Here is a 13,586-nt window from a genome sequence, read left to right on the forward strand (position 1 = left end):
TGCAATCAGGATGCATTGATAATTACTGGTGATTGGAATGCGAAAGTTGGAAACAAAGAAAGATCTGTAGTTGGAAAATATGGCCTTGGTGATAGAAATGATGCCAGAGATTGCATGACTGAATTTTGGAAGACCGATGATTTATTCACTAGAAATGCTTTTTTTCAGCAACATAAATGGCGACTGTGTACGTAGACCTTACCAGATGGAATACACAGGAATCAAATAGGCTACATCTGTAGAAAAAGACAAAGAAGAAGCTCAGTAACATCAGTGAGAATAAGTCTGGGAGCCGACTGTGGAAGAGACCATCAACTGCTCTTACGCAAGTTCAAGTGGTAGCAGAAGAAAATTAAAACAAGTCCATAATAGCCAAAGTACAGCCCTGAATATATCCTACCTGAATTTGGAGACCATCTCAAGAATAGATTTGACGAGTTGAACACTAATGACTGAAGATCAGACTAGTCGCAGAATGACATCAAGGACATTATACGTGAAGAAATCAAAAGGTCATTAAATAGACATGAAAGAATGAAGAGATCAAAATGGATGTCAGAACAGGCGCTGAAACTTGCTCTTGAATGTAGACCAGCTAAAGCAAATGGAAGAAATGATAAAGTAAAAAAAACTGAATGGAAGATTTTAAAGGAGGCCCAAGGACAAAATATTTTAATGAAATGTGCAAAGACCTGGAGTTAGAAAACCAAAAGGGAAGAATACACTTGGCATTTCTCAAGCTGAAAAAACTAAAGAAAAAATTGTAGCCTTGAGTTGCAACATTGGAGGATTCTATGGGCAAAATGCTTACAACCACAGGAAACATCAAAAGCAGATGGAAGGAATATATAGTGTCATTGTGCCAAAAAGAATTGGTCAACATTCATCCATTTCAGGAGGTAGTATATTATCATGAACCAACAGTAATGAAGGAAGAAGTCCAACCTATATTGGAGGCATTGGCAGAAAACAAGGCTCTAGGAATTGACAGAATACCAACTGAGATGTTTCAACAAAGGGATGCAGCACTGGAGGTGCTCACTCATCTCTGCCAAGGAATTTGGAAGAGAGTTACCAGGCCAACACTGGAAGAGATCATATTTGTGTCCATTCCAATGAAAGATCATCCAACAGAATGCAGAAATTATCGAACAGTGTCATTAATATCACACACATGTAAAATTTTGCTCAAGATAATTCAAAAGTGGTTGCAGGAAACCGCCAGAAATTCAACCTGGATTCAGAAGAGGACGTGGAAGGAGGGATATCATTGCTGATGTCCGATGGGTCTTGGTTGGAAGCAGAGAATACCAGAAAGATGTTTACGTGTTTTATTGACTATGCAAAGGCATCCAACTGTGTGGATCACAACAAATTATGGATAACACTGCAAAAAATGGGGATTCCAGAACACTTCATTGTGCTCATGAGGAACCTGTGCATAGACCAAGAGTCAGTCATTCATACAGAACAAGGGAATGCTGCATGGTTTAAATTCAGGAAAGGTGTGTGTCAGAGTCGTATCCTTTTCCATACTTATTGAATCTGTATACTGAGCAAATAGTCTAAGAAGCTAGACTGTATTAAGAACTCAGCATCAGGATCAGAGGGAGGAGAACTCATTAAAATCTGCAATATTCAGATGTTACAACCTTGCTTGCTGAAAGTGAAGAGGACTTGAAAGCACTTACTAATGAAGATCAAAGATTACACCTTCAGTATGGATTACACAAAAGCTGACTGCCACATCTTTCTCCCATGGAGAGGCTGGTGGGTTCAAACCACCGAACTTTTGGTTAGCAGCTGAGCACTTAACCACTATGCTACCGGGGCTCCTTCAGTAAGGACTAAAGCCAAGAAAACCCTGTGGAGCAGTCCTATTATAACACATGAGGTCACCATGAATTGGAATAGACTTGAGGGCAATGGATTCTCTTCAACTTAGAGAATGGGGCCACTATACTTCCTTCCATTTTCTTAAGCTAAAAAAAAAAAAAAAAAAAACTCAAAGTTATTCCATATGCTACCACTCTCCCTCCCCCCCGTTCTTAAATCCTACTGTTTCTCTCCCTAAATAAATTTTCATTTATTCCATTCCCACCTACCACAGCCTAGTTCATTTCCACATCACTGCAGAATCTTCTTACTGTCCTCCCAGCTGCCATTCTGTTTCTGCTACATTTCCTCACTACCACTCCAGTAAAATTTCTAAAGAAAAATGAACACAGCTATATCTTTCTCTGCTTAAAATCCTTTCTTGGCTCTCCATCACAGAGCCAACAGCCTTCCCAGACAGGACCACTGTGTTCCTCTCCCTCTTTCCTCTCTCTCCTTCCTCCAGCAGCCATCCCAAAGCCTCCATCAGATTGAAACATTTGAAGTTACTGAAACCCAGAGTGCTTTCTCAAGATTTGAGGCTCTCGCTCACACCTCATCCTCTCCCAGGACCGTCCATATCCCAACCACCCACATCGTGTCCCAGGTTCAGCTCTGGGGCTCTTTGTCACTCCTCTTCCTAAGATAGCCCCTGTGTGCCCCCTTTTTTCAAGGGAAAATAATTCAGCACAGAAGGGAGAGTGGAGAGGGGAAGGGAGGAAACGAGAAAAGAGAGAGGAAGAGAAGAAGAAAGAGGGAGAAGTAGAGAAGGGAGTTTTAAAGAGAGGGTAGGGGATTTGGATCCAGAGGGAATTCTGAGTCCAGCGCTTGATGGCTTGGGAAAGTAACTCAGTCCCTCTGGTACTGGTTTTCTTGTCCATACAATGGGAATACTAACAGTAACACCACACCCACACTAGTCTTGAATACGTGCTTGTAAGCTTCCTGCGGGCCGGGTCACAGTATGTTGAATTCTGTATCGCCCGCGCCTGGCACAGAGCCTGGCACAGGAAGTGGCCTATTAGAGCTGTTCACTCAAAAGAAAACGCACGAATTTTCTCCTTCGGGGAAAACAGGATGCAGCGGGCGTGGCACGTCTACGGTGCTGGAGGCTCCGAGCCGGGCTGGGGGGGCCGGGTGCCGGTTAGCGCGGGGCGGGGAGCCCGCCGGCGAGGCCTCTCCTCGCGCGCCTTCCCGCGGCCGCCCGGACGCTGCTGGCCGCGCATCCCGGCGGCGGTCCGGCCCCCTCTCCCGTTGGGAAATCCGCCTCCACCTTGCCGGGGGGCTTCCGTGCCCTCTGGGCGCGCCGCGCGGGGCGGGGTCAGCGGCCTCGGCCTCCGGCGGCCAGCCTGCGGCCGCTCGGGGTGCACCTGACCCGGCGCCGGGCTGGCGGGCGGGGACCGGGGCGGGGCGCAGGGCTGACGTGGCCCGCGCGGCATGGAGCGGCCGTGATTCATCAGCAGCCGCGGCGGCGGCGGCGGCGGGATGGGGGCGAGCGCAGTGGCCGCCTAGGCGCCGAGGGTCAGGCAGCGGCGGCGGCGTCCCCGACCCTGCCTCGCGCGCACTCCTCTCCCGGGCGACGGCCCGGCCCCTGCGAAGGTCAAGATGGAAGAGATCCTGAGGAAGCTGCAGAAGGAAGCGTCGGGGAGCAAGTACAAAGCCATCAAGGAGAGCTGCACCTGGGCCCTGGGTAAGCGCGCCGAGGGAAGCTGGGCACCTGCCGGCTGGCCCGGCGCCAGAGGGCCGGCGGGTAGGGGACACGGCCCTGTGTGTTTGGAGCGTTCGCTGAGTGTCGTGGATGCATTCCGCGAAATTGCGAGTGGCCTCAGTGAATTGATGTGGGATGTGAGAATCTTGGCTCAGGCGTTGACATCCACCCGCCTCCTTTCTGCTTTCTTTCCCTTTCCCCAAACCTTAACCGGGAACCGCTGTCCTCCCCGCCAGACAGTCCCTCCTCCCGGTCCCCAGCACAGTGGAAGCCCAGGCTGGTGCCAGACCAGGGGCCTGATTCGAAGCTCCTGTCGGGAAGAGGGAAGTTGAACCGTCAACCCTTATTTCTTCTGGAAACACTGGCGTATATAACTGGCAAGGAATGGTTTATTTAATTTGATTTTCCTTATAGGGACCAGCTTGTTTAGTATCAGCTTTAATGATTCTTGTACATGAAAAATAACATACGACAGGATTGTGTTACCGCCTCAATTCTGTTGTGGTCTGCCCTTCAGACAGGTGGCATTTTAGATTTGTGAGCTATACCACCATAGAAATAAGTTCCAGGTGGCAAATTTTTGTTTTCCATCAGACTCGGGTTGCAAAACTCAACGGGGAAGAAAAGGGAAAGGCATTTCAATTAGGTGAGAATTTGGTCAGTTAAAATTGTCTGGATGGGAATGGAAAGAGATCAGGAACACATCGGGGCAATAATGGTGCTAAAAAGGAAAAACCAGAGCAGCTCTGCAGGTCCCATTCCTAGCCCAAGTCTGCACCTGATTGATTCCTCAGTTGCCACTCAATTAAAAAATATGGTTGAATCCTCCTCCCCCTCAGCCAAGAACAATCAGTGCTTATCATGAGGGTGTGCTCTGGAGCAGCCAAAGAAGAGAGAGAAGTGCTTTTAGCAGGCTTTTCACTAAATGCAGAGTCCTGAGGGTGGTTAATATTAGAAGGTCTGAATCCATATATGTTTGGACGCGTGTACAGACATTCATAGCAACATCGTTTTTTTTTACACCTGTGTATAGCGTCACAAAATATGGATATTGTCTAGGAAGTTTACCTGGTAGGTAGGGCCAGAACTTGATGGTTTTAGTTTAGGTTAAAGAGAAATGGACCATTTATGTAAGTGAGCAGAAAGGCTCTTAAAGCCACAGTACTGTTAAAATTGCCATTGTCATTCAGAGTGATTCTGAGCTAGATCCCTAACTGTTTCTAATGAAGGGTCACAGATGCCTGGATAACATAATAAAGCAGCTGCGCACTAAACATGCCATTCCTTGTATTCTTTATTATTTTCCTTCGAGTTAAACAAATTTAGATTGACGGGGAGGAGAGGAGTAACCTAGTGTTTTTAATACAGGCAGTCCCTGAATTACAAACGAGATCAGTTCCTGTGTCTTTAAGTTGAATTTGTAGGTAAGTCAGATCAGGTGCATATGATTCTTATTTAGCCTTGCTTAAGTGCAAGAAAAGTCTTGAAGCTTTTTTAATGATTTAAAAGCTGCGCGTGCAGCAGGTGAAGGTAATGAATTTGTTGCGAGTAGGGGTTCAGTCATTTCCAAGTGAGGGCAAATTTACATAACATTGAAGGGCAAGTATGGATTGTCCATAAGTTCGGCATTCATAACCCGGGGACTTACTATACATTTGAATTTTGATACTCAACCTCTTAAACTGTGATGCTGGTGAGTTTAGGTCCTTGAAAACCACCCTGAAAGGCCAGAACTGAGGTGGATTATGGGAGTGGAGCCTGGAGTCCACAAACCTAGTTGTAACAGTAGGCATTTGCTTCCCAGTGACTGTTCTGTAGTTAGCAAGAGGAGACATAATTGCATGAAGCCATAAAATAACTGTGCAAGGCACTTATTATGTAAGTTGGAATGTGCAACCAGGAAAACAGCTTAAGGAAGGAGGGATGGATGTGGGGTCAGGGGTGTGGGGGGATTAGTGTGAGCTAGTGGAGCTTCTGAAGTAGATTTGACTTCAAGAATGGATAAGCTGTGGATTCCTTGCTTCCTTCATTTAAGAAACATTTATTAAGAGTGCCCCTGCACTGAGCAGTGGGGATATACAGGTGAATAAGATGCCTCCTCCCTATGAGGAGTTTGGTAGAAGGGTATGTTGGAGGGAGACAAAGGCACGGCGATATAGTTTCCCTCCTCCCACGCCAGACTGTGTTCTACTATAAAACACTTGTTACTCCCCAACCTCCATAATTTCCTTGTAGACTGAAGTGTAAATTCCTTAGAATGCCCTTCAGAATCTCACCCTGGCCTTTTTTCTTCTCTCTCCCCGACCGAGGACTCAACCGTCTATAGTAACAGTCAGCTACAGTGCCCTCTTCAACACAGAATGTCCAACACACTTCTCTGCCTTGGCTCAAGCTAGTCCCTCTGAGGGGAATGCCCTTTCCAGACTCACAGGTTCTTCTATGCCTCAAGGCCCAGCCCACATAGGAAACAGTCCTTGAGCCGCTCAGTAGAATCGGTTACTTCTCTGAGCTCAGAGCCCTGTCCTGATTGACTTCCTTGGAACACCTATTAACTTTGGGTTATAGTTGGTTGTGTGAACTGCTGTTCTTGTAGGGGCAGGATAATTGAGGAATATGTTGATTGCAAAGGGAACAAAAACCCATTCAAACTGACTTAAAATAGAGAATTTACTAACTCCGTTAATTATAACTATAACATGTAGTTGTATACCCGCTATCGCTACTTGCTGCCATCGAGTCGATTCCGACTCATAGCAACCCTAAAGGACAGAGTAGAACTGCCCCATAGGGTTTCCAAGGAGCGCCTGCTGGATTTGAACTGCTGACCTTTTGGTTAGCAGCCATAGCTCTTAACCACTATGCCACCAAGGTTTCCATGTAGTTATATTAAACTGTAGTTATATATAACATTTTATTAGATAACCAAAAACACGAAACCTGTTGCTGTCAAGTTGATTCCGACTCATAGTGACCCTATAGGACAGAGTAGAACTGCCCCGTAGAGTTTCCATGGAGTGGCTGGTGGATTTGAACTGCCAGCCCTTTGGTTAGCAGCCAAATGCTTAACCACTATGCCACCAGGGCTCTTGCTTTATAACATTAACTATAATATATACAGGAAGGGCTAGCTGCAGGTGCAGTTTGATTCAGGTATTATATAGCATTCCAGGGACCTTGCTGTTCTCTCTCCAGGTTGACCTTTCCATACACTCTGCACAGCCCTCCACAGCTTTGGGTTTATGAATCACCACACTGAGATTGTCTCAGAAGAGAGATGATCAGCATTTAGACCATCACAGGAGAGGAGCCATCACAACATACAGCTCTAGAGTGGAGCTCTTCCAGTCACTTCTGCCCAATCCTGGGTTTCACTCGTTGTCTCTTTGTCTTAATGAATATGTGCCTATTCCAGAATCAGTCCTGTAATCAAGGAGTAGAATGAGCTAACTGGCTTAGGCCTATACCAGGAACCCCACTGATATCCTAGAACTAGGGAAGAATGTTTTTTTCAAAGGAAAATTAGGATATTGTATCAGAAAGTGGAGGAGTAGCTACTGCTGAACCAAAACAATGAAGGTCAGCCGTGCAGATGTGAGCTTTTTGAGCTTCTTTCTGGCTTCCACACCTAGAGTATGATAGGCAGATGTTGAGTAAATAAATCAAGACCTCCATGACTTGTTTGGGTTTTAAATGGTATTCCTCTTTTTTCTTTTTGTAAAAGGTTTGTATGTTCATTTTAGAATATTGAAAAATAGAGCAGCATATAGAAAACATAAGAATCACCCATAATATTACCACCCAGAAATAATACTGTTGACATTTTGAGGTATTTCCCTTCTATAAAGAGTGATACCATAAATTGCATATTATCTTTGCTTTTAACTTTAGCATTTTCTTCTATATCATTAATTCTTTGAAAGTTTTTTTTTTTAATGGCTGCGTAATAACTGAAAGAAGCATGTATATCTTTTCTATATTTTGGGCTATTTAGGTTGTTGGATTTCTTTTTTTTTTTTTTTTTTGGTAAGTGAGGATATGATCTGACTAGGGAGTAGAAAAAGGAGAAGTAGGCTGGGGTGTCAACGTGTGGAGAGCCTGAAAGAATGACTTCATCCTTGAAAAACTGGCAATCCTGGAGGCTTGAGAGCTGGGAAGTGACAGGATGAAATAGAATGGCAGAATGTTAAACATATCCTCATTTTTAAAACGTCTAGTATTTTACATATATTAGGGCACTTATGTAGAATGTATTTGGAAAAAAGGGAGAGAATTAGAGGCAGGATCACCCAGTAGGGGAAGAAGATCTCAATCTAAACAGTATTCCTTCTTTCTACCTACCTGTCTTCTTTCAGCCACTGCTTTTGTTACCATACAACCAAACTTCTTAATAAGTGTACTGATTGTGTCCATGTCACTTTCCACTCACTATTCAACCTATTCTGATCTGACTTTTACTTCCATCATTCCACCAACTCTCAATGAAGAATAACATAGCTAGCCTTCAATCCGTAAGACTTTTCTCACACCTATCTTACAGGTCTGCTCGTTGGTACTTTACCTTGGCTTGGCCTCTTGAAGTGTGGAATCACCTTGCAGAATGCAATTTGGCCCTTGTTCTTAGTTCTGTCTAGCCAGACAAACATCTTAGACTAATGAGTGGGGGCTGACCAGACTCAGAGGGATCACTTGGGGGTCCAATGTTCTCTAAATTCCAGGAGCTGTGATAGTACTCTGTCATGGCTATGTAGTGGGGCCAATAAGAGCCCTGAGCCCTAAGGCTCAGATAAGCTTCCTTGCTGATGACCATACATGGAAATGGGTAGCATGTCCCTCTTTAGGACAAGGAAGGTTCATGCTGGGATCCCTCCCAGACCTCACCTCCCAGACCTCACTCTGTTTCTGTTCTTTTTGGTTAAATTAAATCTGTAGCTGTAAGTGTGGTGTACTCTCTGTGAATTCTGTGAGTCATCCCAGTGAATTGTCGAACCCACAGGTGCAGTGAGAGCCAGCAGGAGCTGGCATCTGCCTGTTTGGCAGTCTGAAAGACAGTGTCCTTCTAATTTGTGAGCTCTGACGTAGCCCCAGGTGGCTAGGGTCAGAGAGAGAGGATGCCCTGTGAACAGCTGACAATGAGGATGAAAAATTGTGAAGGTGAGGACTGCATCCATCTCCATAATTTGGGGATTGAATTCATGCTGGTCCTTACCACACAGTTAGCAATGAAGGTGGAGTTTACCCACTTTGCCCCTTGCTTAGTGCAGCCTCCATACCACACCTGGCCATTTCTTCTCTGGCTCCTTTCTCAGCTCTAGTTCCTCTCTCAGCCTTAAATGTGTGATTTCCTCAAGGGCAGCACTGGGTCCTTTTCTCTACTCCCAGCCCTATTGGAGTTGAACACATCCACACCCACAACTTCACTTATGTTTATGAGATGGTGATGCCCACATTTATATCACTAGTCCACACTTGTGCTCTGATAGCCAAAGCCCAATGCAGCTATCTACTCAGTTTCTCTGCTTGAATGACTCAGAGGCACTGAAGATGAACAAGGCCAAAAGTGACCTTGTGGTCTTCTCCCACCCCTACCTCACCCAAACCTGGTTCACCTTGTGTTCCTGTATGATCAGTTGGTACCATTGCCTGTCTAGTTGCATAAGCCTGAAACCTAGAGTCATCCTTGGTACATTTCTGTAATTCATTATCACACGTTGTCTGTCATGCAGGTTCTGCTCATTTTTACCCCCTAAATATATCTCATACCCAACCACTTTGCTTTAACCTCTGTTGCTAGCTCTCTAGTCTAAGCTACCTTCCTTTCTTATGTGGACAGTTTCCTAACTGGTCCTTCCTTATCTACTCTAGACTTTTTCAAATTATTTTCTAAGCTGTACCAGCTTGGAAGCCAAAATCTGATCATGACATTGCCATGTGAAGGCACGGAATGGCTTCCCATTAGGTTGAAGACTATAGTCCTTAATGTGTTCTGCCAAGCCCTGCATGCTCTGGCTCCTTCCTGCCTCCCTGGCTTCATCCTGCACTATGCTCACCCTTACTCTCTGAACTCCAGCCACACTGACCTTTCTTTAGCTGACATGTGCTGTCCTCCCTCCAATTTCATTAACTTATCAAATTCCAAGTGAGCATTTCTTGTGTGCCATGCATCGTTCTAGGTGCCATGCATACCGTAGTGAGCAAAACAGGCAAAACGATTCTTTCCTGCCTTCATGGAGTATACAGACTCTTGGAGGGATGACAACTTAGGTAGTGATAAGATCTAGAGGGAAAACATAAAGCAGTGAAGGGAGATGGGAAGCTCCTGGAGGAAGTGGGGATTACAATTTAAAATAGGGTGTTCAGGCAAGGCCTCACTAAAAGAATGGCATTTAAGCAATGAACCGAAGGAGGTAAGGGAGCAAGTCGTGCAGATATCTTCGTACAGAGCATTCCAGATAGAGGGAGAAAATGCAAAGGCTATGAGGCAGGAAGTACCTGGTAAGTTCAGGAAAGACCAAGGTGTCCACATGGCTGGAGTCAGCTAAACAAGGGAAGAGAAGTAGGAGATGAGTGTCTAGATCATGAAGGCCCTTATCCTCTCTAAGGATTCTGGCTTTTGTTTTAAGTGAGATGGGGAGAGTTTGGAGTGGAGAAAAGACATGCTCAGACTTGGGTCTTGATAGGATCTCTAAGCTACTATGTTGAGAAGAGACTGAAACTGCAGGCAGCAAGGGAAGAAGCAGGGAGCCCAGAAAGGAGGATATTGCATATCATCGAGGTGAGAAAAGGTGGCGACTTGGACCAGAGTAGCAGCTATAGACTGGGTGAGAATGGTTGGGGTTCTTGACGTAATTTGAATTTATTATTCTCTCTACTTGTATTGCCCCTTTCTTAATTAACATCTAATTATTCTTCAGATCTCACCACACCCTGCAGGAAGCCATGACACCAAAACCCACAGTAGTATCTTCTTTTATACCAAAAACCCAAACCTGTTGCCATCGAGTCGATTCCGACTCATAGTGACCCTATAGGACAGAGTAGAACTGCCCATTAGGGTTTCCAAGGAGCTGCTGGTAGATTCTAACTGCTGATCTTCGGGCTAGCAGCCTGAGCTCTTAACCACTATGCCAGCTGATGCTCTGAACTTTTCCTTTATGGTGTTTATAACAGTTTGAAACTAAACTATACGCTCCATGAGTTCAGGCACCATTTCTTTCCTCAGTGTCTGGCCCAATATTTAGCCAATGAATCAAGGAAAGGAGACAGGAACTGACACTGACATCTAAGGACTACATCAGGCTCTTTATGTTTGTTATTTCACCAGCTCCTCATAAAAACCCCATGAGATGGATTTTATTGCCCTCTTTTTGGATATGAAGGAACAGAAGGTTACAGAGGATAAGGGAGTCTCCCCCAAATCCCACAGGGTCACATGCTAGTTTGGAGCTGGAAATTGAACCCAGTTCTCTCTGTTTTCTCCTTGGTACTTACATGGTATTCTCTCCCCAGTTACTATTCCCTCAGATAGGTGACTATTGGAAAGCTGTAGTCCTTTCTCTGCTTGCCTTTTGGGTACTCTTCTCCTTGGGTTCTATCCTTATCTCCATATCTTGGGGGTGTCCTCCACTGGCCAGTCTTTCTGTGTGTGGGCTCATTGTGGCTGCTAGTCAATTGTTTTCTGTCTTTGCTCTTTCTTAGCATTTGTAGAGCTGGGCACTGTAACGTGTCCTGAGTTGGTCATAAGCCCCTCTGCCTGGTAAGGAAAACCATGATGATTTGATTTTTCAGTGTCAGAATCCCCTTTTGAGGAGCAGCATCAGCTTGTCCTGAACAATGGTCCTTGCCCAGTGAACTGCTGGACTGAGCTAACCTATGTGCCTTTTGAGCTATTCCTGGTACCTGCATCTCAGGACTTCATTGTCGTGCCATCCTGTCTCATCTTAAGGATATCTCAGTCCTTCCCCCTCCTCCCTTGGCCTTGTGGCAACAGTACCTCTGACTTGGCTGAGCACATCTTTCTGTTTTGCTGATTAATTGTCTTGCTGACACACATTGCTTTGGCCCATTGGTAACAACAGACCCAGACCTGTCTATCCCACTTTGGCCTCTTACTCTGGAGCTGCAGAGATACATTTGTTCTCCAGTGATCCCTCTGGTTTCTGGCAAGGTAGGAAGAGAGATTTTTCTTTCGCCAAGGAGAATAGTTCAAATTGATAGGACTTGTTGACTCCAAGTGGTGAAGAGAGGAAATAGTCAACCCAAATTTGATCTGAGAAACGGGAGACAAGTTGGAGATATTGGAACAGAATAACTTTTTCGTAGAGAATAGTGTGCTTTTCATGATCTGTACAACTGGAGGCATCAGTAGTGTGAATAATCTACAATCCAGGCTGGATTAATGCTATTTGGGGGTGAGCTGCTGAATCAGTATCCCTAACTACAGTGTGATTTAACAAAGTTATTATTTAAGGATATTGAAAGAGTAAATTCAAGGAAACAGCTTTCCTTTCTCTATTTTTATTGTGATATAAAGTATTTTAGCCAGATTTAACTAGATTAAATTGACATTCGGGTTCAGGTTAGGAACGTAACTGTAGGGAAATGTCCTAATTTTTAACTTTCACCTTCCAATAGTGAAGCAAGACCTGGGGAAGTCACTGAGGCTAGCAAAGAAGGATTTTTAATTATGGATGACTTGTGTGCAGATAACTGAGAGTTGCTTAATTTATAATTGTTGGAATTTCTGGGGTAAGAGAAACTAAGAGTGACACTCACTGTTCATGGAGTCTTGATTTATTTTTAACTCTTGATCTATTTTTAACTCTTTCCTCTTCTTTTTCAGAAACCCTGGGTGGTCTGGATACCATTGTCAAGATTCCTCCCCACTTGCTGAGGTAGGGAGACTGAGCTGTATAATAATGTGGAGGTAAAAATTGCCCACAGTGTTTTGCTGAAGGCCCAGATAATCTTGTTGGTTTACAGCATCTTACTTGCAGGTTGATGGTTATTTTACATCCGTGAGCTGTGTTATTTCTTGAGGTTCCCTTGGTGTGAACCTGATGACATTGACTTCTCACTCTGTGGAGTAAATGTAGTGATCCAAAGGAATGACCTATGGAAGTCAGCAGTGAAAGGATGAAAACAGTCAAGGAAAGGCTGACTAAAACCTAGCTGAGGGAGTGGGCAGTGTGGGTCTTCCCCATTGAGAGTTAGACAACAGCGTCCCCTCTGAAGGGCTGTAGCTCTACACCACGCAAGGTGGGTTTAGGCTCTTCCTGGCCCCCTCGCTGAGCACTGTCTGCTGGGCACAAACTCTGTAGCCACAGGCAGCCACCGAGGCAGTGAACCTATTTCCCCACCTTCCTACTGCTTTTACTTCCCTTCTGTAAGAGAAACATATGCTCTTTCTGGAAAATTTGGAAAGAACAAAAGATACAAAAATAGAAAGTTGTCCACAATTATACCAAAGATAACCACTAAAGAGAGCTTAATTGATTTTCTTACCAGTCTTTTTTTCACACGCAGATACGTTTTTACAAATTAACATGAAATTTTATATACAAGTTTATTTCCTGCTTGTTTTTTAAGCAATACCTTATGAAGAACATTTTCTAGTGTGAATGTATATTCTTCAAATTAAAAAAAAAAAAATTGCATGGCTGTAGCATAACTTAAACCAAAAAAACCAAACCCAGTGCTATCGAGTAGATTCCAACTCATAGTGACCCTATAGGACAGAATATAAGTGCCCCATAGAGTTTCCAAGGAGCACCCGGCGGATTCAAACTGCCGACCCTTTGGTTAGCAGCTGTAGCACTTAACCACTACACCACCAGGGTTTCCGTAGCATAACTTACTCAGTGGTTTTCCTGGTGAATGTTTGGATTGCTTTCAGGTTTTTCTTTGAGTTTATGAAAGATTGCATTTACAGTCCTTCCTTGGGTATACTTTTATATTGTCATGGCATTATGATATATTCAATTTCTTTTCTCATTTAAATAAGAGT

General features: G+C 44.5%; 1 protein-coding gene across 1 annotated transcript in view; it reads left to right on the forward strand.

Annotated features, from left to right (window-relative positions):
• Positions 1 to 3,480: 3,480 nt before the first annotated feature.
• The window catches only part of ARFGEF3 (ARFGEF family member 3), a 165,557-nt gene continuing 155,451 nt past the window's right edge, over positions 3,481 to 13,586 (forward strand). Inside the window, exons 1-2 of the mRNA XM_003403996.4 lie at positions 3,481 to 3,565; positions 12,423 to 12,474. Coding sequence (XP_003404044.2) covers positions 3,481 to 3,565; positions 12,423 to 12,474 — 137 coding nt within the window. The remainder of the gene's footprint in view (positions 3,566 to 12,422; positions 12,475 to 13,586) is intronic.

This window comes from Loxodonta africana, chromosome 1, assembly GCF_030014295.1.
Source record: "Loxodonta africana isolate mLoxAfr1 chromosome 1, mLoxAfr1.hap2, whole genome shotgun sequence".
Lineage (NCBI taxonomy): Eukaryota > Metazoa > Chordata > Mammalia > Proboscidea > Elephantidae > Loxodonta > Loxodonta africana.